The sequence below is a fragment of the Sturnus vulgaris genome, chromosome 7, assembly GCF_052056855.1.
Source record: "Sturnus vulgaris isolate bStuVul1 chromosome 7, bStuVul1.hap1, whole genome shotgun sequence".
In the NCBI taxonomy this organism is placed as follows: Eukaryota; Metazoa; Chordata; class Aves; order Passeriformes; family Sturnidae; genus Sturnus; species Sturnus vulgaris.
Window position 1 is genome coordinate 6,424,429 of NC_142249.1, and position 26,285 is coordinate 6,450,713.

The 26,285-nt window shown below is 36.7% G+C and overlaps 1 protein-coding gene across 1 annotated transcript in view; it reads right to left on the reverse strand.

Annotated features, from left to right (window-relative positions):
- The window catches only part of SPAG16 (sperm associated antigen 16), a 360,207-nt gene that overhangs the window by 327,795 nt on the left and 6,127 nt on the right, over positions 1 to 26,285 (reverse strand). The window contains exons 4-9 of the mRNA XM_088167654.1: positions 23,398 to 23,525; positions 19,223 to 19,360; positions 14,229 to 14,336; positions 12,869 to 12,986; positions 11,457 to 11,526; positions 6,516 to 6,667 (exon numbers count right to left, since the gene is read on the reverse strand). Of these exons, the coding sequence (XP_088023780.1) occupies positions 6,516 to 6,667; positions 11,457 to 11,526; positions 12,869 to 12,986; positions 14,229 to 14,336; positions 19,223 to 19,360; positions 23,398 to 23,525 (714 nt within the window). The remainder of the gene's footprint in view (positions 1 to 6,515; positions 6,668 to 11,456; positions 11,527 to 12,868; positions 12,987 to 14,228; positions 14,337 to 19,222; positions 19,361 to 23,397; positions 23,526 to 26,285) is intronic.

Consider the following 26,285-nt stretch of genomic DNA (forward strand, 5'->3'; position numbering starts at 1 on the left):
TGATAACCTTTAAAAACATTCTTATTTTTATTCTTTCAGGTTCCTTTCAGAGTACATTCTATGTTTGACTGCTTTTATAAGTTCTTAGCAGGACAATTGCAGCTTCTTTATGTTCACTAAATTATATTTCTACATATATTACAACCCAATTTAATTTTCTGAAGCTTTACTTGGTGTAAAACTTTATCTAAAGGTGTGTTGGCCATTTCTGGAGTTAAGGAATTATCTGTTTCCGTGGAACAGATTTTGCAATTACGACCATTGTGTATATTAAAAATAGAGAAGTAAAATTCAGTGATCATACAGATATGGCTTTTGTAATTAATAAGACTTTGGGTTGAAATATCACATGGGTACATGTATTACATTGAAGTTCCTTCTCAGTTCTATGGAAAAAAGCCTACAAAATTTACAAGAACTGCTGTTCCTGTGCTTTCAAGTAGAAGGGGAGATGAAACCAAGTGATTACTTAATCAGGTTACTGAGTTTGAATATAAATTAGCAGAGGTGTATTGGGGACAGAATTGGAAAGATAGTCCCAAAGTAGTTAGGAAGGGTGATAAATGAAACAGACAATCGTTTTGTGTTTGTAATAGTGTGCCTAAGAAAGCACTGATTTGATATTCAGAAGAGAGTAGGTGACTGACATAATACTGGGAATGCCTATTTCTACAGCCCTTGCCAGGGATAATAAAACTGCAGACATGAAGCTAAGAAAATTAATACAAGTTACCCAAACAGAAGACTGCAGCCTAGAGAAAGGAAAAGAAAATAAAATGTCTGTGTTTCAAATGAGATAAAAACTAAAAGCTAAGAAATCGTAGGCTAGACAGTATAACTTACATTCCTAAGGAAGTTGGCAGTGTATAAATGAAATTTTACTCAATATCTGCAAGAAACCAGGGAATGAATTATCTTGGAAAATGGGTTTGCAAGGAAAAAAATTTTTAAATCCAGTCTATATTGCATCCATGGAAGGATAAGAGGTACCATAGACAACATAGAAGAGCACTTAGGTTTTAAAAAGGCTTTGGATACTGTCTACAGATTTATGAACAACTGTGAAAATTTGGCCTGACATAAATTTTTTTTTAATTAATGGAGAATAGATTAAGAACATGCAGATATACTGAAGAGGCTTTTTTTGCAGGGATGAATTATCCTTAATGATCTGGAAAATGGAAGAGAAAATAAGCTGACAGAATTTGCAGACCAAGTGGCCTGGATTTGGTGGGACTAGAACAGCAAGGGCAGCTGAGGACAGGAGTGGAATTCCAAACCTGACCTGTTAGAGAACTGATCTCAAGAAATAACAGACAATGTAAGAAGAGGTACAAAACTCTGCCTTTAAAAATGATCCAATGTACAAATAGAGATCCAGAAGATTAGAAAGAGTTGATCATTGGCTTTTAATTAGAGTAGTCTCCAGGCTATGTTGTATGTAACAGGCTTAACAGGAGTTGAAAACCACATAATATTGTGGAATAGGTGAGCACTGTAAACCAGGAATATTGCCTGGAGCACGTGGAGTATTCCTCTAGCTGATCTCACATGGCATGTGGCTTTGGCTGCAGTTTTGTGTGCAGTCTGGTCACAGCTCTTCAGGAGACAAAGGGAGCATCTACACCAGAGCAGTGAGAATGATTAGAAGTCTATGAAACTGTCAAAGAGAGGGTGAAAAATGAAATTGGGTAGTCTACAGAGAAGAACCCTAAGGAAAGACAGGATGCATCCATAAAATATAAAAGAATTCTGTTTAAAAAACAGAAATAAAACCAAAAGCAAATCCCAAGCTACAAAACAACTTGTTAGAACAAGTAGTAATAAAGTAGAAATTCAATAAGAGTCATTCAGAGTACAGTGGGTGTTAAGCAGCAAAGGAAATGTATATCCTTAGAATATGAGGCTTCTTTCCTTCTACTTAGAGAATTAATGTTCTGTGACTCAAATGTTAAGAGCATGATCCAAGATTAACTGGGTGTAATCTAAAATATGTCCTTTAGTTGGTTTTGATGGAATTTAATTTAAAATAATTACATGTTTTGTTAGGCAAGTCTCTATTTTTTAAAAAATACTTTTGCTATGGACTTGAAAATGGCAAAAAGGAAGCAGCTTTTTAGGTGAAAACCATGCTTTTAAAAAAAATTGTCTACTGTATTTTGCAATGTAATAGATAATGTGATGATGGCTTTAGTTTCAGGATTTGCTCATACATATTTAAAGATGTGGGGCTTACATGGAGAAAATGAGAAAATGCTTCAGAATGTTAGCTAGAAATAAAGCTAGAGAGGAAATATTCATACAGTTGCAAGACCAAATTATAAAGACAACTTTTGATAGAATTTTCCATCCACCTTTGCAGCTTTGTTAAATCAAGACATCCAATGCCTTGCATTTTTAGTGGTAAAATTGATTCTTTAAGCCATTGGTAAAGTTGACAGAACTACCTCACAGAGCATCCAAAGGGTTTTCTTTGTGCTGAAGAACAAGGCTTATTTTGAACCACTGCATGCTGCCAAGAAAAATAAAGTAACAGGCCCCCAAGATGGAGAACCAATACAGAAAGTTGTTGGAAGTAAGATGCATTTGTTCCTAATTCTAATTGTACATAGGCTTTGCATATTCTTATATTTCGTTCTGTATCCGAGTGTCAATAACGACAGAGTTTAGAATAATAGGCTGTGTTCAGTGAGACTCTGAAGTGAATCTCACTCTTGCTATAAAAACTGCTGATAATAAAATTACTGGGTTTTGTATGCAAATGCTTTGATCTCCTGAAAGATGGATGTACTAAAACTGTATTTGACTGAAGAAAAAAAACCTGAGTTCTCTTTGCAGAGAAGATATAACAGATATAAAAACATGACATAAAGACATTAAAATGTTTGGTTTTCTTTGCTTTTACAAATAGTTGTTGCTGTCTTCCTCAGGACAGATGAATGGAGACGAGTTAGGAATTGTGTTGTTGCACAAAGGTTTCCTTTATGCCTCAGAGTTCCTGCAGTGCTTTTTCTCTCATTCATGTTGGGCTGTAGGACAGGATGTGACTTTGCCTGAGTGAAGAGAACTTTGCAGAGGCACCAGAGGCTCCCTACAGAACACCCACAGCAGGAGGTGGCATGGTGCTTGCACAGCTGCTGGTTATGTCAGCAGCATTGGCCTTTGAGACCATAATTGAGCAATTTCATTAACTCAGGACCCACACTTGGCTTTCCCTTTAATTAAAGTGTCAAGACCTTAACATTTCTCTTGGAAACCATTTGGGAGCTCTGGGGGGAAGAGGAGGAGAATAGTTTAGTTGTGCTTGTTTGTTCACTAACAGATGTTCAGCACTTACAGCCCCTGAAGGGAATTCTGTATGACATCTCTAACTGTGCAATTCCAGTGGCTCCTGGCAATTCTCCCCAACTGTACAATTCCAGTGGCTCCTGGGAATGCTAAGATTCTGCCAAAATCTCCATTTCTTTCCAGGAAGGAGAGGCACTAACTAGCAGTAGAATGCACTACACAAGACATGAGTAGTGTTGGGTACCTTAGTTACAAAGCTATTGTGGCAAACTTCATTTCACTGGGAAAGTGTCCATGGTTTTTAGGAAGAGCTTTTTCTTGTGTGACAGGAAAAAAAAAATCTAAATTCCACAAAAATATATTTCCGATTATTATTCCTTTTATTTCCCCCAAGGTCTGTTTCATAATGTAAAGTTTATGATGCAGGAGTTGGGAAGAGTTATGTAATAATTTGGAAACTCTTGATACTAAGTTTTAATTATCAGTGATCTGCTTGGTATTTTTTGATATTGATAAAACACATAAAAGTGTTAGTTGTAATTGATACACAACTGCCAAGTCAAAATGTTCAGAATGGTAATTGTGCTTGAACAGGGTAAACAATTTTTTAAAATCACTATTTTTAAAGGGGTATTCTTCCAGAAGTGTTTGCAGTCTACAATTCAGCAGTTTACCTTAGCTTGGGGTTCAGGGATATGGCAAAAAAAGTAATATATGTTCTACTGCTTGATATACACACACAAAAGAAGTAGATTAAATGAGGCCAAAGTTAATACTAATTGGTTTGTTTGTTTTTTGTTTTCCATTTTATTGTAGCTCAGCTAAAGTTATTAATGGATAAAACTAGATCCTTTTCAAATTAGTGAAATGTGATTAAAATATGAAATAAGTGCTCAGACCCCTGAAATCTGGGGGGAGAGGCTCAGGTGCTAACTGTGGTATTTATATTTTAAATTAACTATTCTGTAGTAAGTTATGGATTTTGGTGTTTCAATCTTTTTTTCCAATATTTAAACAAAGCCTTTGCATATGTCAACATCACTTTAAGGAAAATGAAATCCAACATTAGCATTTCGTTTTCATGGTAACAAATCTGTAACATACCCTAAGAGCTCTGGCACTGCTCACAGTGTTCAGGGTTGTTTGTCTTGTGTATTCAAACAGCACTTCTGGGAGTGGAAAGTAAAATCTTAATTGTTTCTGTTTGAATACAATGAAATGAAATAAAATGCCAAGTCTTTACTCCAAACAGTTTATGAATTAATAATCAGAGCATTTCCTGCAGAAAATGAGACACTGTTTCATTGGAGTGTCACATACCATGAGATAATGTTAACGGGTCACAGGTCTCTTTGTAATTGGATTTCCAGTTTGAATCTAGGCCTGACAGGTTTGATCACGATGAACACTAGTTGTTGTATAATCATGGATTAGTTGATCTTACCTGCTCTTACATGCAGTAAGCAAAGTGCAACTTCTGTCAGCAGGGAGGCTGAGGTTGGGCAGATGTCTGCTGGAACCCAGCCTGGAATGATGTCTGTACAGGTGAGCTTTTACACCAGAGGAACAGAAATAATTCATGTGATGTTCAGACAACGAAGGCAACTCAGATTTGTTGCCACTACATGCAACCACTTTGTAAAGCACAACTGCTAAACTATTTTGTGGACATATTAGCAATTTTTCATATTTCAAATTTGTTTTTTCAGAAGTGCATTTAATGTCTCACTGTGGAGTTAGGCTGTGATCTCTGAGCTTGGTTTTGGGGGCTAAAAAGTAGAATGAGTCAAGTGGTTTCACAGCTCATTTAGAACAATGCTTTTTCTCCTGTTTCCTTTCCTAAGCCCTCTCTCCTCCCTAGCAGCTCCCCTTCTCTTTCTTACCTCTCTTTGTAAATTCCCTAAATCCTTTCAGTTAAGGTGCTGAATTACAAAGTTTGAACACACAAGCTGGAAAGCCTAGTTACAGAATTCTGTTACTCACAACAAAGGCCACACCATGCTGAGGTGACAGCAGAACACCACATACTCAGTGGACAGTTCCAGTTTGCATTTCTTCTGTATGCTTTACATCATAGCTCTGTATTTATTGTTTCCAAGTTTTTACCTTGTGTATATATAGTTCAGATAATGTGCTATATACTGTAAATTAACCAAAGCAGATCAGCCAATCAGACATTTATAATTGACTAAAAATCTGAAGCTGTTACTATTTCTGCAGGTGTGGGGACAGTATGGAGAAATATTTGCTATACATGGTGAGAAATGTTTCAGTAACCAACAGAAGAGATACAGATACATACAGATTTTTTTATTTATTTGAGGGCTCAGGAGCATAAAAAAGAATGAAAACAGAACCAAAATGTTTGTCTGTGGAGAGGTGCACTGCCAAAGTGAAGGAGATGAAATGCTATTGCAAACAGAAACCTACAAAAATTAATTACCATGGACATATTCTTGTGGAGACAGGGAAAGACTGAAGTTGCTTCTGACTTTATCACCATCAACTAAAGCTTTTTTCCTTCTCAAAAAACACAGTTTAAACTCTTCTAGTTCTCAAACAAAAATAGAGCAGTGTAACAGTTTTGGGAGCTTCTGAAATTTTAGATATTACAATATTTACCCCAATTTGGGGAAAAAAAAGAGCATTGTTATGTAGTCCTAAAATGCAACAGCAAGAAATAAAACAATCAGAATAAAGTAAACATTCTTTTCCATAATAAAAAATAAAAAAAATCAATCAGGAATTAATTTTGATTTTGCACAAGTTCTAAATTGAAGTACCTCTGGTATACTCAGGTTTAGAAGCTCTGACTGTTAGGAAATTACCAGTTTTTTGCCCTTAGTCTTACAGATGTTGTCCCTTTTAGTTCCAGCTAGAACAGCCTGAAATGCTGGAAAAGTTTGCAAGCACTATGGAACACATCAAGTTATAAATGAAGCACAACAGAGCAAGAAGCAATTACAGCCAGTGCTGCTCCTCTGCTAGATGATTATACTGGATTCTCAAAAGGTGGACTGCTAGCTTCAATTAATCAGAGATCCTATAATTCCCTGAAAATTTAATTCTGATAGAAACTTGTATTAAAAATAAAAAAAAACCTTGTTACCTACCTGTCCTATTTACTTTAACTAAGCAGACTTCTTTTAATCACATTGGTCAGGTGTCTTTCAGCACAGCTTAGTATCAAGACGATTGATGCTGTACAGCTGGAAAGAACACAGTACCTTTAGATCTCTCCTGCTTTTCTTCTTCTCTGCATCATCATCTGGACCACAGGAAGAGCTTGCAACAACATGGAATTTTTGCTGCCTGGCTTCCCGAAGAGCTTTCTGGGTGGGACCTTCAAATCCTTTCTTCCTTGTACAATCATGGCCTACTATGAAATAAAACCAACAAAAATATCATCAGAATTCTTTGCATTTACTCTTCTGGAAGATCTCCTTACTTAATATTGGCCAGACATATGAAATTCTCAAAGAAACATCACTTTAAATAAAAAGATACTCGGGTTACTGTGGCATCCATATAAAGTGTTCCAGGGCTACTTGTATCCCTGCTCCACGAATACCTTCATTTTACCTAAAGGGTACCCTAGACTTGGCCCCAAAAATGCTATAATCTTGCAGTACAGAGAGAGTCACAGGGAAATGGATGCATCCTTTCAGAGCCACAGGAAACATCAGATCACTGCATCCTATTTGGTATCCACCACCAAAGCAATATTCTGATTTACAGCTCATAATTCCTTTTGTTTCTGCCAACCCACCTTTCAAACAAGGAACTACTGATGAATTGGTAACTCAGCAAAGAAATCCTAAGCAGGTAACAGAGCTTTAAATCATCAAAGGTTGAAAAGGGTAGGATGAAGAGTACAGCACACATGGATTACAGCAGGAGGCATCTGCCATGACCTGGCAGAAAAGACACTGCTTTCTCTGACAGCCTTTGCACTGGCAGCTCACACAAATCCAAACAGCCCTTTGGGATCCCTCTATCTTGCTGCAGTGCACTGCTGGATGTACAGGGTCTACATGAAAAAGAATGTAATACTGATTTCCAACAGGATTTGGGTACTTACATCCCTCCAGTTCTTTGAAAGCAATCTCTGATTGAAAGAACACATTATACAGCAAAAATCCAGACAAACAAATGCACCACACATTACACATTTCTAAATGATTGCTCTTGTAAAATCGTTTTATTAAGACCTTTACACCAAAATGCAAACCTGATGACTTCAAGCAGGGGTAAAATACCCCAAACACTCCCTCCAGTCTTGAGGCAAAAAAAACCACATCAAGCAACACAAAACCTTCCTGCACACTCAACCTGAGTAAAACTGGAGGAAATAACTATGTTTTAAAATACTTTAGTATTTATGTACTCTCACTGTTTTAAAAGTTGAAGCTATTGTCACAGATATCCTGAACAATAACTTTCTCTGAGGATCAGTAAACAGCAAAATTGGTTTTATGTCTAACACCTACTCATGTAGTAACTGCTGTCCACCAGCATGTTGCTCACAGAGTATTTAGTTTGTTGTTTCTTTTAAGATACACATACCTATAAAGCAACAGTGTTATGACAGTTCCAGAGCTTTAAAAGTCAGTAACTATGAAAAAAAATAAAGAATGAGTTCCAAAGAACTGTTGCACTTAGATGTCAACATCTTAGGTTTAATGATTTTCTGTTCTGATTCCATTGCACATGGAATGGGCACAACCAGGCTCACTTGAAATTTCTTTTTGCATGACCTTCTAACTGCAATTGCATCAGATCAAGGAAAGGAAAAGCACAGTTAACAGTCTTAGCAATGAGTTAATTCAACCATGAGTAAAGAAACTCATTGGAGTTCAACTTTTGAATATAATTGGGTAATAAATAAGCAGATGTTGTTTTTAGAAAATACAAGAAGAGTACTGAGCAAAGAGCAGTTTTATAACATGTTTAGAACCAGCTGCTATAGCAATGTTCACTTAGGTTTATAAGCAAGCCACAATCAACACTGCTAAATTCCTGCAGGCAAAAGGGGTCTTTTTTCAGAGCATCACTTCACACTGTGTTTTGATCCATAAGGAAGGGTGCAAGCACTGTTAATATACACCAACACCCTAAAAATATCAGCTCTCTCTTTCATAATTAGATTTCTCTATGTATGATCTTGCTATCATATTAGGAAGGACCAGATTTAAAACACAACCAATTTTTAATGCTAATCTCCTTAAAAAAAAATCCGTTACTTTTTAAAAAATAACCTGAACTCAAATTACAATTTTTTCTTCAGAGCTGATTTCTGAGTGGGCATAGAGAGAGAGAACCAACCCTCAGGATGACAAAGTCCTAACAATAACTGCTGACTAGTTCCTCTCAAATTACTACATGTCTTTCATATCAATTTGAAACAAGCAAGGCAAGAATTAGGTTTCTTTAGGTGTCTTAAAAATTATTAGATGTTCTTCTCTTGAAGGATTTCTGAACAAAGCTGAACAGCAGCCTGACAGTGAGACAGCAAAAAACTGCTAGTAAATAAATTACACACTCTGTATTGTGGATGCTATCTTCAATTGCTTGAAATGCAGCAGGATGAAAGCTCCTACATCAAACACTGGAGTAATAAAGTCCAGAATAGTTGTCCTAAAATTAACATTAAGTACTATTAATTTTTTTCTACCTACCTGCCAGATACAAATTTACAATGCAAACTCACTGTGAATACTAAGAAGTCCCCCTTTGGTCTTTATTGTGCACTGTATGACTCAGAGAGAAAAAAAGCAGCCCCAAACTAAAACCAAACCCACAATGACTGAATGGTTTGGATTGCAAGGTGCCTTAAAGCTCATCCACTTCCACCCTTCTGCCATGGGCAGGGACACCTCCCACTATCCCAGCTTTCTCCAAGCCCTGTTCAGCCTGGCCTGGAGCCCATCCAGGGATGGGGCAGCCACAGCTTCTCTGGGCAACCTGTGCCAGGCATCAGCAGCCTCACAGGGAAGAATTTCTTCCTAGTATCTAATTTAAACCTATTATCTCTCAGCATGAAGCCATTCCCCCTTGTCCTGTCACTACATGCCCTTGTAAAAAGCTCCTCTCCTGCTTTCTTGGAGTGAATGTGCAGAGCCTCACAGTCCAGCAAATCTAAAACTGATTAAAAGCCATCCTCAGTGCCCTCTAGCCAAGCCAGCATCCCAGGGGTTCCACAGTTGAGTCAGGCTGTGGGACAAATGCAGCCTCAGGAGCAGTGAAGGGCAAGGCCCTGCTGCTGGGCAGAGCCTTCCTGCTTCCTTCAGGCTCTGCACTGCAGTGAAAGCAGGCACCTGCCAGGAGAGGCAGCTCAGCTTGGCCAAGCACCTCTTGCCACTCTGGGTGTGCATTGTCCTCTAACTCCAGCATCCCAATGCACAGAAGTCATCCCAGAAGGCTGAAAATTGCAGCTGCAAGTATCCTCACAGTCCAGATTTCCAGCTCCAACAGCAATCTGAATTTTGATAAAGAGTAAGCAAACATTTCTCCATTTTTCTCATAGTTATATTTATACTCTCTCACGAATAAGAAATCAAGAGGGAACAGAATATGATCACTTCTCAAGAGGCAGCAGAAACTATTTTAAAAAGAGACAATATTACCCACTGAGAACATGAGTAGGACCTACTACAGAGGGCAATAAAAATTATGCAGTATTAGAGGACAAAGCACTGAAACAAAATGAATAGAAATACTGATTAATTTATGATACTCAAGGTATGAAGCAAATTAAGACTTGTGGAAGCACGTGGGTGGCTGATGAGCTTAATTTGTGTTGGAGACTGACAAGGGGTTTTTTATATAATTATTTATCAAATGGCTCCCTTGCTTGTCACTTCTTGGTATTACAAAGTGCTCTCAAGATTTCTGGAGAATAAACAAGACTGAACAGCCAGGAAATGGTTTTTGGGATCAAACAACAAATGAAAGTATGTTTAATATGAAAAAGGAGACAGATGGGGCATCCACACTGTAAAACACAAGCTGGGGAAGATCCAACATTTTATATCCTCAAGCCAGAGTGCATCTTAATAGAAAAGGAAGGCAATTCTTCACTCGACTACAAACACAAAAAAAATCCCAAAATAAATGTATATGGCTACTATTCTTTTTCTCAGGCTTGTGTTTTCTAGAGGAACTTGACACCATGGTAGTAATTCCAGGAACATGGGAACTAATGAAGCTTGATTGTTAAAGGCTGGGGTAACTCAATGGCTTTTTACCTGGGGTATATTACCCGTGCCAAAGAAGGTTTAGGCTTTAAGACATGGGGGGAAAAAAAAATCCAACAAAAAACCCTCCAAAACAGGTATTGAAGCTGCCATAATTGGAACAAATTCTTCACCTGGGAGTTGTATAATATTTGTGGAGTTCTCTAATTTCAAGTAAACAGTTATCTCTATGGGAGTCCTGCCACACCCTTCACATGTGAATACTCTGTTGTCAGAAGATGGAGCTCACCACTTCCCTTTTGCACCATCCCATTTATTTTCAGAATTTATGAAACCTGGTTTATTTGAAACTTATCTTACTTACTATCAAATGTAGCTGCAATTGAAAAATAGGTTCAAAATTATTAATGTCATTGATGCTCAGAGAATGTGATAGCATGAGCTTCATTTACCTAGGAAAGCAGAGATGCTAGGGTTTTCCTGATGGAGTTAGAAAATATAATGTAAAAATTACACAGGTAAATAGTGTGGTACCATACAGATACTATTCCAGAAGGCATTATATCATCTTAGCAATCTTCTGTAAAAATGAGTCTGGATTTCATAACACCAGTATTTTCAAAATGTTTCCAGACCGTAATGCATGCTTTCTGAAAGGTGAGCTGAGAAAAAACACATGCACACAACACAAAAAAGGGAATAGCAGCAGATACAGTACCAAAATAGATTTCCAGGACAAAGTCCTTCCAAGTTACTCATATAATCCGTGTTGCCTCCAGCAGCCTCACTCTCCTTAGTGAATACACTTCAGAATAAAATATTTAAATAATGAAACTGCTGCTCAGGCACCAGGTCAGCTGATAAAACAGAGTGCAAGTATTTTTGATTTACAGTTACACCTTATTTTGAGAAGCATCACATGAACAAAAATAATAGATAACCAGTCTAAGTTTGGTGATGAGACTATTTTACCTTTTGTCTCAGGGATCTGCTTATTATATCCGGACTCTAAACTTTCTAAGGCAGCCTGCAAACCTGTAACCTAATTTTAAAAAGAGGAAAGAACAATAGGAAGCAATATGAAAACATTGCTTTTGAAGCGTTTGTTCACAAAACACAGCATTCATGCTGGTGTACTTTATTAATTCCATCTATAATTTTTTACTCTTGATTATTGCCTCTAAGTTATGAACAGAACTCCTAATTCAAGATTTGGAAAGACCCAGAGCAACAATGCAATAAAACACAAGCCATCCAGAATCTCTCAAAACACTTTTACAACAAAACAATGCAGATATACAAAATACCAGGGTTCTGACTATACCAGTGACTTGGAGCAACTGCTATCACTGCACTAATCTTGAATTTAATGATGATTTAATATGACTTACAGCTTCATCACAACAAAACATCGTGTTATGCATTACAAAATATCATTACTCTGGAATGAATACAGTCCATAACTGCAGAGGTCCTATATATATAAATATATATAAATATATATAAATATATATAAATATATATAAATATATATAAATATATAAATATGCCCCTGAAATTTCACAGCATTGGAACTGTTCCATGTTTTGTATTCCTGATTCAGCAGAACTCCATATGGGCATAAACTTCCTTTTTCTATAGGGCATTTTCTTTTCCTTATTGAAATTTCAAGCATGTAATCTTCACTGTTTTCTAAGTAAGCCCTCAGTTGACCAGAGAAAAACTGGAGGCAGAGGAAAGGAGGAAATGCTGAAATAGTAGCAGTAGCATCAATGCAATCATTTTCATCAAATGCTGGAATGCATTTGGGTAGGGTTTTTCCTTTATTTTTCCTACTTCTTTTCTTAAACACATGCAAGGTAATTTTCTGTCTGTCATCCCTTCTATCTGTGCTCATACTGCTACCTGTCAAAGGGGAAGAATATCTTATATTCTGTAATCAGATAAGATTACAGAAGTAAAAATAATGTTCAAATACTCCACTCAAGACAGAAAAACTGTCTCTGATCTCTTCATGTATTTTTTTCTAAACTAGCAGGTTACTACTGGGTATATTTAGGAAATATTAAAATAAGTAACAGTAGTAAAAGAAGTAAAAATCAGTTACTTCCAAAGGCATAAATGGAAGCATGGGAATCTGTGTGAATATCACATCTGCTGCACACTGCTGACTCATGCAGAGCAGCACTGAGCAAGGATATACTGACATCTATTACTCTGTGGCACCATATTTCATATGCTAATATTTCACCAAATCATGAAACTCACAAAACGTTCTGCTTCAGAATACTGTATAAGTGAGTTGCTTTACCTGTGTATATATATCAAAGTAAAAACCAGAAGCTTCCTTACAGCTGTGCAAGTGGTGTTCACCATATTTTTACCTGCCCCATTGCTTTGTCTCTCTCCAAACTGGTTAACATTTTCTGTGTCAGTGAATTCTGGTATTTTTCTGACAGCTGCTTCAGCACTGGTTCATAGGATGCATAATGTGCCTTCAGCCTGTGAGCAAGAGGAAAAATGATTCCTCACAGATTAGTTAAATCAGAGATTTATATCTGCATAACTTTTACCCTCCCCAAACAAATGAGAAAAATTATCAAAAGGTCAACACAGAGAGACAGCAAAGCTGTTTAGTATGTAACCAACCAACTGCAATACCACAACAAAGGGAAAAAAAAAGAAAGCCAGATGAATGAATAAGAGGATTCACAGCTTGTTCTTAAAACAATCCATCCAATTTTGCCCTGTTGTTAATCCTTCATACACATACTGCACATTAATTTTGGCTAATTTGTTTTCTTACAGATGGATTGTATTTCACTGGAAGAAAGAGACCTACAGCTGTTATCTGACTACCAAATAAGATCCTCATCTGGACAAAACAGTCATAATACAATCCAAATTTCTTTCTTCTCGACAATTACACTGTGAATACTTAATTCTTCACTTTAATCTTTAAAAAGAATAAAGTGCACTTTAATTCTTCAGACATGTCATGTCTCACTAGAAACACGTGACACCAACAGCTCCAGAGCCACTGCATCCTGCAAAACGCTGAGTCACAGAGGACAAATCATTGCAGAGTGCTCCCTTGCATCAGCATGTATGCATTCCAAGGGTGGAGCTGCACTGATTGGTAACAATGCCAGCACAACTCGGGGAATTAACTGGAGCTTCAGATGGAAGCCTCTCCCCAGTGCTGTTTTAAAACATGTGCAAAGAAAAGATTCTAAACTCAGCTCCTGTTTAGAAATTAAATCACTATAACTAAGGAGCAATGGACTAATATGGGTTTATTTGCAACCAGAGCAACATAGCAAGTTTCTTATTGGAAGTTCAAGGTGACAGAAAATACCAACGATGAGAATCAGGAATGCCAAGGTTCTGAACTTGGTGTGATACCAGTTATCCTTTAAATGGGCAAAGGTTCTCAACAGAAATCACCACCTATTTGTGGCAAAAGATCTGGGTAAAAAAAAAAACAACTAATTTTTGCTTCCAACTATTAGAAATACTATGTATTCATTCAAGCATATTACATCATAGAGAATCCACCAGAAATAAATCATTGGAAATTTTTTCATCTGTGTGCACGATGGTCACATGGAGCTGCTGTTTACCAGGACATAACTAAATGCAGCTAGATTCACTTCAGATTCCATAGTGTTATCTCATTATCAGGCAACAATTCAAAACATTAAATATAATGTTACATGTGCAGCAACTAAAATTATTTTGTACCTTTTCATGTCAGAAATCAGCCTGTTTTTCTCCTGCACCACTCGGTTATGATGCATTCGATGGAAGTCTCGTTCTCTCTGCATTTTTAGCAGAGCCTCTTCTTTTTTACTGTGTGGAAAAACAGAAAATGCAAGGCAGCAGTGTTAGTCTCCCCCTGTGAATTGCATCAAGGTATGCTGAATACATATGGAATTAATTCTCAGATCTGCACATGTCTACTGCCTCTAAGCTGGAAGGTCTTAGTAGTACAACCTGTGTTGGAGAATATGTATTTTTGAGGTCTTTTTGCTGCCAGCTGAGGTTCAAAACCATGAGTACTCTTGTGTTTCCCTCAGATCCTTCAGGCAGAATCCATAAGGATTCTGGCATTATAAATCACAGAGTTGAGGTCAACTTTATGTTAAGTACAAGGAGTCTCATGGAGTAACAATAATCAATCTTCTTGTCTTAAATTCTACGTAAAAGTGTATTGATAATACTACTAAGATACTAAAAATACTGATTTTTCAAAAAATATTTATATCACATCTGTATTGTTGCCTTGCAAGTTAATTTGGAGGGCCTTCTGGAAAAAGTTGGGCCAAAAACATTTTAGGCTCTCTTCAATCATGTCCTCAGGTGCTCCCTGGGATGTGAGATCAGGCAGAAAAAGGACTCAATTTCAAAATTACTTGTAAACACACTGATAACCTGTTACTCTCTGAGCACATTCTACACACAGCCATGGGACACCCTGAGAGGCTCTGCTCCATAAACCTAAAAACCAAAATACTCTGCATATATTCAGTATATTTTCTCCTTTACTTTTACGGGTTTGGCAGGAAAGATTAGTAGATGAATTGTTTAATTGCAAAGGAAGCTTGAAATTAACTTGCACTGAAATTAGACGTTTGCTTCTTGCAGAAATAAGGCTTACTTCCTCTGCAACAGGAGCTGAAGAATTAGATAAAACCAAAATGAAAACTGAGTATGCCAAAATAAGAGATCCAGGAAGAAGATCCATAACTGCCAGTTGCAGGGTGCAACAAACCCAAGCAGGGATTTTCAGAGGCAGATTACACGCCCTGACTCCACTGAATTCAGGTGGGACTGTGAGATGCTGCAAGTCATAGCCCTAAAATTTTAATTGAAATAAAGACAGTTTTAGAAAACATATACTATCAGGCTTTTACTCTAATTTGCATGGCACTTGGCAGCAAAGATGCTAAATGCACCATTCAATTAAACAGCTGCATTTAAATATGGTGCACGACACAAAAAACTGTGCACTTCTTTTTTCCATGGTGTAAGTGGAAAAATATGTGCAGGAATAGTTAGATTTTGGTACAGAAACAGCAGCTGAACTGAGAATTTTGTTGGTAATGTCATTAACCAAAATAATAAATATGACTTCCAGGATTACTTTCTATTTTGACCATTACTTTGGCTGTAAGGTGGGTGTGCTTCCAAAAAGGAAAGAAAGGTACCTGCAAATGTTTACACTTCCTAGCTGATGCTGCTACATACCTCAGGCAAAAGCCTGGCACAACTTTGATTCCATCTACATAAGAAACTCCTAAACATTTTAAGAGCTTTTAAATATCAAAATTCACAGTCCCCGTGACCAACACAGTCGTACCCTGACACAATATTTGTTTGACTGCACATGTTTAAATAAATAGGAAACAGACAGGGTCTGGCCATAGGAAAACACAAAAATATCTGGTATTCAAATGATTTCATATCATCACATAGGCAGAGTTTAACATGGCTATGAAACTGCAATCCATTTTCAGTTCTGAAAAATGTTACCAGAATATTAAGTGACCAGACACCACTGAAGATGATGAATTAGAATTAACTAGTTTCATTTAACAGTTAAGAGTTTTCAGTGTTACTTACAATTTTGTCCTGCATATTGGGATGAAAGCTCATTAGGGAAACATTCAGCAGGTAACAACACCCCTTAGCAATCAACTGGGCCACAAATGTAGCCTTCAAAATAAAATAAAGGGAGCACATTGGAGGTACCTTTTAACTAGTGTCACATGGCAAACTAATGTAAAATTAGTTTTGCTTTCTGTCACCACACAGTGGTCATTTTTAGAAATCCTTTAAATAAAGATCAGTGGTGTATCTAAACCTTAAGATAACAACTACACTTAGTTTTGGAGTAAAAGGATTATGCTGATATTTATTTCCTTTAATGTATGCAGAAACATCAAGATGCCTTCAGACATTGCACAAGCTATAAAAAATACATGCTCAGGATACAGAGGAAATGAAGCTAACTGCAATTTTCTCTTTAAATAATGGAACACCACAGTGAAATATAACCAACAACCTGCAATCTACTCAATTTGCCCCCCTGCTTGCATGCAATCATGTAAATACTGTATTTAAAATACCCAAAATACAATTACAGATAGCTTCTAGACACTAAATGTCTTCCACCAATTGCTAAATAACATTAAAGCAGGAGGTAATTGGTTTATAGGCATTTATCCTGGGCCCCCATACTGCCTAAGTCCCAAATAACATCCCTTTGCTGTGAGACGGCCGTCAAGAATACCAAGCTCAGAAATACCAAATGTAATTAAAAGCTTTCCTCAAATACATTTCACAGCACTGTAGCTCTCAATCAATGTTTTCTTAGTAATCCACAGAGCAAAACAGAGGACTTTCCTTGCTCACAAAATCCTTGGTCTCTAACCAGTCAAATCAGCATTTCTCCCATGCTCTCAGGCATTCTGCTTTCTGAGTCATTCTCTCTGAAAATTCACATTGTCCTCCAGGTAATTCTGGCTCCTGTTAGAATATTTGCTTTATCACAGCAAAGGCAGTGACTCAAGTTACTGAATGCATGAACAAGAAAAAAATGCTGTTAACAGTCACTACACTAAATGGATTTAGTATACAGTATTATGACCAGGGTTTATCCAAAAGGAATAAAAGAACACTGTAGCTCATGTATGTACAACAAAAATGTTCAATTTCCCACATTTCAATTATCTCAGATGCAGTACTGGTTTAATCCATAGATTATTCAAAACAGTGCAGATGAAATGAATGTCACAAATGCTGAGCTTTTAACATTAGTATCAGTGAGATCTTTGAAAGTTACTTGAAATGAAAAGGCTGAAAAGTGAAGTAGTGACAGAGTATTGTTGGCACAGACCAAGTTTTACACCTGCCAGACTGCATTCCAGTAATAGCTGACAGAAGATGGAAATAAAGCTCTCCCTGCAAGTGGACAAAGGGAGGGGTCTGGTTTCAGGAGTGTTTTCACAAAGCACATACAGAATACCTGCAGTGTGTGACAGCAAACACCGGTGAACAAGATGTGCTCACACAGAATCTGTGTCACACAGAACTGCTCTGAATTTGGTGCCCTCTCTGCATCACCAAACCAACGATGTGACCCATTTGTTTGCCACCAGAGTGTTGCTACTTTGTGTTCCAACAAACACCAGAATGTGAAAAAGCAGTTTCAGTTTGAGAGTTCAACTTGAGTGTTGGGATTTTATCTAACAGAGAGCCTGTAGCAATCCTACATACCTGCACTTCTTTCCTTCTCCTGCTTGCACATTATCATGTCATCTTTCAGCCTTTTTACCAGACAGCTGCTAAAAATCTTTTCTGGTACCCCATGGAGTAAAAAGATAGTCTTATTAAAAAAAAAACCCAGCTCATTCAGATCATGGTGAAATGAGTTTGAGCTTTATATTGTTAAATAATCATGTAGCAATACAGCAAACTCAGGAAAACTCTTATCAAGTCATAATCTGCTCAGATTATTTTGTTATAGCACGTTCTGCTTCACAGAAGGGGTGAAGAGGGAAAGGAAGAGAGAAAGTGGGGAGAAAAAGAAAATAATGCTCATTGAAGTTACTACTATCAAGGATAAATTTCATGAGGGCCACATTTTGTCCTTCTTTCTTTTATTTTGCATGACTGCTTCTTATTCTCCCTCCTTATAGGAGACACAATCTTTAAGTACTCATTGTCCAAAGAAGCTGCAGATTAAAAAAGGAAATGTTTTCTCTATGGTCTGTCTCCCAGTGCATCATTATATTTAGACTACACAATATCTGACTTGATTGTTGCCACTGTTTATTAAACTACTTGACTGTGGCCAATTAATTCATTAATTTAAAATGTAATAAATCATTACAATCAGAAAATAATTTAATTACCATTATCAGCAGCAATGATTATTTAACATCTGAATAGTTTGGGGTTGGTTTTTTTTCATAGAAAAGAACAACCTAAATGAAAATTAGCAACTTGAGCAATCCTGAGGAAAATCAAAGCGATGGAATTAACTTTACAGTTCCATGTTTTGAAATCACACACTGGCAAATCTGAAGTGAGTGCATCATTAGGCCTCAGAGCATGTTCTCAATGAACACACACGTGCAAACATCATTCTCCAAAAAAGGCCATGCAATGTAGGGTTCCTTACCACATCCCTCCATTTCATAGGCTAAGTATTTTAGCTCTCATGACTGAGGTACTGCAGACTTGTAGAATAAACTACTACAATGTACACACGAGTATAATCAATGATGGTAATTTACACTGACACACCATTACCACTGGGCCCAGAGTGATAGATTTTTTTGTAATTAAAAAAATGAAGACTAAATGTATAGTGATTTTTTTTCTGATGCTGAAGATTTGTGGTAGCTGTAATTTATAGTACTGTAATACAAAATGCACATAACAATTTATTTTTTAGTTCTACCTATTAGGCTCTCACGATTCTCTCTAGTAATTTGTTATGATTACTGGATATTGAAATTATTTTTTGCCTAGTAAATACAAATAAAAGAAATTAAGATTTACGTTTCTAACAGAACTCAGAAAAAGAGCTTTAATTATAAATGTCACCTAGAAGTAAAAGTCTGTGTAGCCAGCATAACAAATTTACTATTTTTCACTAAGTACTTGGGTTTACTTTATCTGGCCATCTACTACCATATATAAAGTTTCAATAAAACCAAATAACATACTTGACAGAGTGTTTGTAGTTTTCCAGATCTTTCTTCAAGCTCACATTCTCAGCCTCCAGTTGCTGGTTGCGGGTGTACACATCTGGAACCAGCCCAGCAGCCTCAACTGTGAGCAGACCTCTCTCAATGAGTTCATACCTGGTAGAAAAGAAACAGATTTATTTTACTTATTTCATTCCATGTTTCCATTTCTTCACTCATGTTTTCCTTCTCGTGCTACCATTTACCTAAAGTAGAAGCACAGCAATATTTACCATCTTAAAGCATTTACCTTCTGTGATCATTAGAGTGCACAGCAGTGAATTGACTACCCCACCACGCTGTTCTATTCTCCTGCTTTTCATTCTAGAATGTGTATTGTTCATAATAGTCAAGACACATAACAGTACTTCACATTAAACAATTATTTTCTTCCTTTCTTTTAAATAGTATTAAAAAAAGGCAGAAACAAATAATCTTGTTCAAATAGCATTTGTATGTACTCACAGTCCTTTTTATCTCACATGCTCAAATACATCAAGTTTTTTGGGAGTTATTTTTGAGGACTCAATCTGCAGAAAATAAGGATGAATGAGCCATTTTCAACATGGAATACAGAGCTCATCTAAGGAAATTCCTTCCTGTTTATTTTCCTTCTCCTTATTTAATTATATTTACCAATATTTACCTATTTTACCAGCCCCTTGAGAATACTTGATTCCATGATGTAGAAAGCTGATGACTGCTTTAGTTAAAATACTTGCACAGACTGACTTGGATTTTCAGAAGAAAAAGTACCTGAAGCAGCCTGGAATGCTGGAATTTCTGTAACTCCAGCAATAGCATCTACTCATTCAGTATCCTATTTTAGGACTGTCAATAAAACCTAAGAATAGAGTACAGACACCAGAGTGAGATCTCAGCCATGACATCAGCTCACCAGAGGGTGCATGGAGTTGTAACTAACTTGAATCAGATTGAACACCATAACACCACAAGCACCTTCCCTGCTGGGAAGATGTTCTGGGTGGGAGCTCACTAGAAGGAGCAACATGAACATTTTTGCTTTTCCAGGTGAAAAATTTATTGAGTCTGTCAATTTTGTTTTGTTGTTTCCAAATAATAAAGAAGTAGGAAAAGAGCAGAAGTAAATAGAAATAAAAATCATACTAAGCACAATGTCCTACACCTGGCCTGGATATAAAGCAGCAGATCTGAAATCTGAAGACAGTAATCATCGATATCATTCATCAATAATCATGCTGCTGAAACAAAAAGCATTTCTAAAAAAAGCAACCTTTATTTAACATCCTCCAAAAAACTTAAGGGGAATGTTAGTATCTCTGTCCAAATGACTTCCTACAGTCAGCTACATATTTGCATTCTGAGGATACTTCTTGGAATGCTCATCCCTCTGAATTAACCTGCCACATTCACCACCAGTAGATGAAAGGTTTTTGAAAAATTCATCTGAACATGTTCACAGTAAAATTCATTCTATCATCACTTCATTTTCTTAAGTAAATTACTGTAGGAATAGGCTTTAACACTAAGAAAGAAGCCTGGGGGTTTTTTTCTTTCCTCCAAAGAGTGACTGATGCAAAGGCACAATTCCTATCAGAAATATTGTAAATAAGGGCAGCCTCATGGCAGAAATTCACAACTCTAGGTACTCCTTCACTTGCTGGAACTATTTCTCCACTGAATGCCCTAATTTCCCTTCATGAAAACCAACCAAGTATTTGCATGAAGACTCAAACATGGATAATTGATAAACCTCAAATCCAACAGAGCAAAATTTTCTGACAGACAGCTTTCATGAAACACAATTAATACCAATAAATTCACTATACCATTGTCTAAGAACAGCACTGAAAGTGAATGTTTTTGTGCATGCAGCAGAAATGAAAAACCACACAACAAATAACACTGAGAAATCTCATTATCTTCCATCAGCCTGGTCCTGTAGATCTCACAGACCTCCCCCATACCCAGCCGACTGCCAAATAGCTGCTCTTCTCACTTCTGTCACTGCACATGGAAATTAAATTAGTTCCATGCACACACAGGTATTTTACTAAGCTTTTCAGAACTACTGAGCTATAATTCTTAAATCACTATTAAAAATCAACCAAGAATCTAGAAGCCTAAGGACAGATGGTTAACTATGATTTTGTCATCAAAGCTCAGTGCAGACTGACTGAAAATAATATATTATTACTATATAATTTACATTATAACTGCTAGAAACTGAATTTCAAAGGAATAAAGTTGCACAGAGGCTGTGTAATAAACTGATAACCCAGGATGACCTGGGCTCTTGGAATTAGGAGAGAGAGACTGGCAGATGCAGGAATTCACAGCTGATCAGCCTCTGCACTTCATACTTAAAAGCTGTCAATCCAGTGTCTTCAATAAACAACAAATGTGCTATCAAGTCTTGTGTAACAAATGAATGGGAAGTTTAATGGAAAATTAGATACTCAAAAAATAATTTAACTGTAATGTTCCTTAAAGTATAATGGGAATCAAAAGTGCAGAAGTGTTTATGTGCAAAACAGCCTACATAATTAAAGAAGAAAATAATTACAACTGCTATAAAATTATTCATTACTTCACTGAAAAATAAGAGTCTTGGCATAAAATAAACCATAATCAAATCACAGCATTTTATACAGCTGGATAGAGTAACAGTGTTTTCCTAAACTCCAAAGTAAACACAGACAATTTGGTCCCATTTAAGTGACCTTTAGATCTCAGACAGACAATAATTTCAAAGCCAGCCTTCTGATAAATTTTCTCTACGTTAATTAATTTCTCATTTTAAATTCCATTAGTACTTGATCACCACAGCATGAGAGCAAGAGTGTTGTCCCAATACATAATGAGGAACCCAAGTACACTAATCTGCTCTCACATTCATTAATATTGTAAATTATCCATTTCCAACCAACATGAAACGTTTTGAAACAAGGTATTAATGCTGAGTCTCTATACAGTAAGATTAGATACTGACATGCTGAGCTCATTTTTAAAGCTACTGAAATTAAAAGTATTATGTATAGAAAAAAATATATGTACAGCTAAGAATTTACAAGATTGAGCAGGATTTAACAGGCCCTTTCTGTTAAAAAGCAATTTTAATTTTGCTATTGATATAAATTCAGACCCTAAGTGCTTCAAAGAAAGCTGTAGCTTTATTAGAAGGTCACTATTTATCTCTGTCTACTATTAATTATCTTTAGCATAAAAACTATTAGATTTCAAACTTAATGCTGTTCATAGCAGTTCTTTTATTGAGAAAGAACACAGAAGTAGAGTGCTCCTTCTCCAAGGAATCATTCAAGTCCATCGTTATGCTATCAAATAGCAGACCATTATTAATTCCAAAGGCAATGCCTGATTGATGATTAAGACCAGAGCCTTGCAAACGCAGCACAGATTCCACACCTGAGAATATTTCTAAGAAAATTTAAAAGCTTCAATGCTTTTGTATGAAAAACTAAGACGTTTCTAACTTCCTCTAATTTTCAAATTACACAATTTCAAGAGACTTTACTAAAAAAAACCCTCTGAATTTCTCATGTTTGGAACTCAGAACAAGGTTAATCAAAGGGAGGTGTTTCCACTTGTCAGAATTTCTCCAACATAACCTGCTGGTTCAAAGCAAGTCTGTAACTTTATGTTATTTCAACAGAACTTCATGACAAGTGACATTTTTTGCTCCAAAGTAATTCAGCTTTCTTCCAAAGCTTTGCAGCATTCCTAACATGTAATTTTTAATCAACAGTAAAAAAGTATCCATTCTGCAGGATGTATGACGAGAGTGGTGTATTTCAACAAAGTTGCACCTTTAGTCTTCTGCATAAAGCATGGACAAAAACCCTGCAATCTACAAAAGCCTGGAAAAAGAAGAGAGCAACAACTCAAGAGTTTATTATTCTTCTGATCACTGTATAAACTAAATCTTAAAAAATAAAAATTGATATTTCTTAACTGCTGTACCAAAAATTACCAATTACTTAAACAAGGGTTCCTCATTCTCATCAGGAACACATTTGTTTGTTAAAACACTACATATTTAAGAATGACTTGTACTCAGGAGAGTTTTCTGAAAAAATATCCTGAAATACCAAAAATATTAGAATCCTAACCATCTAATTCCCAAAGCAACATGGCCACTTAAATTATTTTACCATTCAGTCTGGAAGCAGTCAAGGGTTCTAGACATTCCCAATCTGACCAGGAAATTACAGAAGAAGTCATCCATTGCTTGAGGTGTTTCTGATACCGATTTCTTAGAAGTCAGAACCGACTGCAAAGCCTGAAATTAAATTTTGATAACTGTTAAACTTACAAGAGAAATGTCATGATCATACTTTCCATTTCTGAAGTCATCTAAAGTCACAGATCTACTGGAGTGCAGCTGAATGTTCCCCTTCTCTTTACAGATCAGAAGTGTAATCAGTGATCTTTCTAATGTGAAAGGTTTTAAAAAATAACTCAAACCCCATCTCCCTTATTTAAGCAGGTATTCCAAAGCTGGTAGCAGCAGGTACTGAGTCTTGAAAGTACTAAAACTGATGGATGATCTTTTGTCACCAGAGTAAATCTCAATCCTTATCTAATGAAGAATGCAGCAGTTCAAGGTGGCAGTAGAATGGCTTGTATGGTTTTTGTCATGGTGCATGCAGTGGAGGGACAGACAGAATCTCATCTCCATCACCTGATGCCTTAGGAATAATTCCCACAAAAATCAAGTGTCCTTTTCCTCCCAACATGCACTGAAGGAAGCTGCCAGACAGCACTGTTAGCAGAAGGCAGATGGTGCACCAGGGCTTCTGCTGCTCCCCCAGTGCCACCCAGACAGCTCTGCAGAAAAGGTCAGCTCATGGGGCAAGCACATTGCCAAAAGCAGAATCAGCACAGAACAGAGCAGTCCTGCTACAGAGAAAAATAAAAAAACCCACCCTTTCACAGCTTTCTGATGCAATGCAAATCCCTTCCCTTCACCCAGCCCCATTCAGCTCACTCAGCACACAGCTTAGTGCTTAGATCTCCCAGAGAGAATTCAACATGCAAGGAGGAATGGGAAAAAAGGAAAATATGACCCAGTCTGAGACTTCTCTCCCACAAAAAGCATTTAAAGACAATGAGATGAGAGAGACTGCCACAACTTGGCAGCCAAAGAAGTGGCCTTATTTCATTCAGATATCAAACGAATTGCAGTGACTTGACATACCTAAATATGAGGGTCTTGGCTTTTGGGAACTCCATGTGGGCACAGTGCCACAATGGACCTGCTCAACAATGCATGACAAGCTACTGCACTGAACATGCATCTTGGTGAGAGATTATAAAAAAATACCACAAAACTGAAAAAAAAAACCACACTGAGAGATTTATCAACTCATGCTAAAGGCCCCGACTGCAAATCATTTCCTCCACCCATTTATAAAAGAATCTGTAAGGCCTGGGATTTCTGATAACTCCATTCATTTATGGCTTATTCATGCCCTTAGTGGCAGCTCTCTCACCACGAGTGCATAAATTACCTGGAGATAAAGGCATTTCTCTCAATACAATGAAAACACAGGAGAAAAATCTCTAGGCCCTTTTGTATAACACAGAAAATGTTGTCTTCAATCCAAGCAACCTACCTAATATAACCAGAAATGATTGTACATGCCTGATGGAGGCCATGTAACACTGCCTTATGACTAATACAACATGCCAAGTGCAATGTAATATTTAGCATATTTTCATTACTAGAGCTCCAGTACAGCAGGCAGGTCTATTTTCTAATTGTGGTAACACAAGAACCAAAGAGTACATGGGCAGACATGCAGCTGCATGCCTTGGCTTACTGCTTTCTTTTACTCCAAGTGAGGTAAATGTCCAATATCGTTGTTTGTAGTTTTCCAAACATATCTATAAAGCCAGGCTTTGGAAGAAGTAACACAGTTTGATTGCCTTAATAAATGGAAATTTGATAGGAATTCATTTCATCCGTGCAGAAGAGAATTCATTAGTGAGATACCAGCACTGAGCATCATTGCAGGAACCAAAGCTCGAGCAGTGAACAATACAGGGAGAAATGAATTCAGAATGACAGCAGGGCCTCAGGAAACCAGAAGTGAATTCCCAGCTTTTTCCCAGACTTTGGCAGTGACATGAAGCCAACCACTTGCTTCAGTTTCATTGTAACCATGGCTGACTACCAACAGAGTAGCATAACTAGAATTTTGTTGTGTGTATTTGCTTGTTTGGAAAAAAGGAAAATACAGCTAATTAACATGATGCAAACAGACATTCTATAGCAGTTTTCTGGACAAAACCATCTTATTAGAAGAGTTTGACCATGGAGTCAAAATAAATTAAATATTTGCTTTGTTAAGTATTTCTTTGTGCTATTTAAGATAGTCAAAAAATTGTGGGTGTCAAGATGGTAAATACGGCCAGTAAAATAAATTAATTTCTAAGAGCTTAACTTTAGGAACTTCCACAGCACTTTCAAGAATTTCTGTCCACTGAAGAAATATGAACACCAAATAAATTAATAATTTCTCCAGAAAACAAGGTAAGATGTTCTCAAAAGACTTACTAAACTTAAAAAGAATATTAAAAGGGAATTCGAGGATTTTAACATGTTCAAACAAACTGAAAATCAAGCGTACATAAATTGCAACATTAATGAATGTTAATGCTACTTCTCATTATCATTGTAGATATTAAGAGGACAAAAAAATCTAACAGCTGTAACTACTTAAGAAAGTTTTTCAGCCATCTTTCATCTCTGTGTGGCTTTCCAGAAGTTTGGCATCCCTTACCTACAGTCCTTATCAGCTGGATATTTTCTTTTGCATGCAGAATACTTTTTGGTTGTGTTGAAAAAGAATTTATATTATTTTAAAATGTCTAAAAAAAAAAAAAAATGTAGAGATGTGCTTAAGGACAAATTATGTTACTCAACTTAGAAATCCTGGATAGTATCTGAAATTGGAAAATATCCGATTTTTAATATTTTTGGATGATCACTGATCTGTGTACCTAGCATTGCACTTTAATATGGGATTACATACAT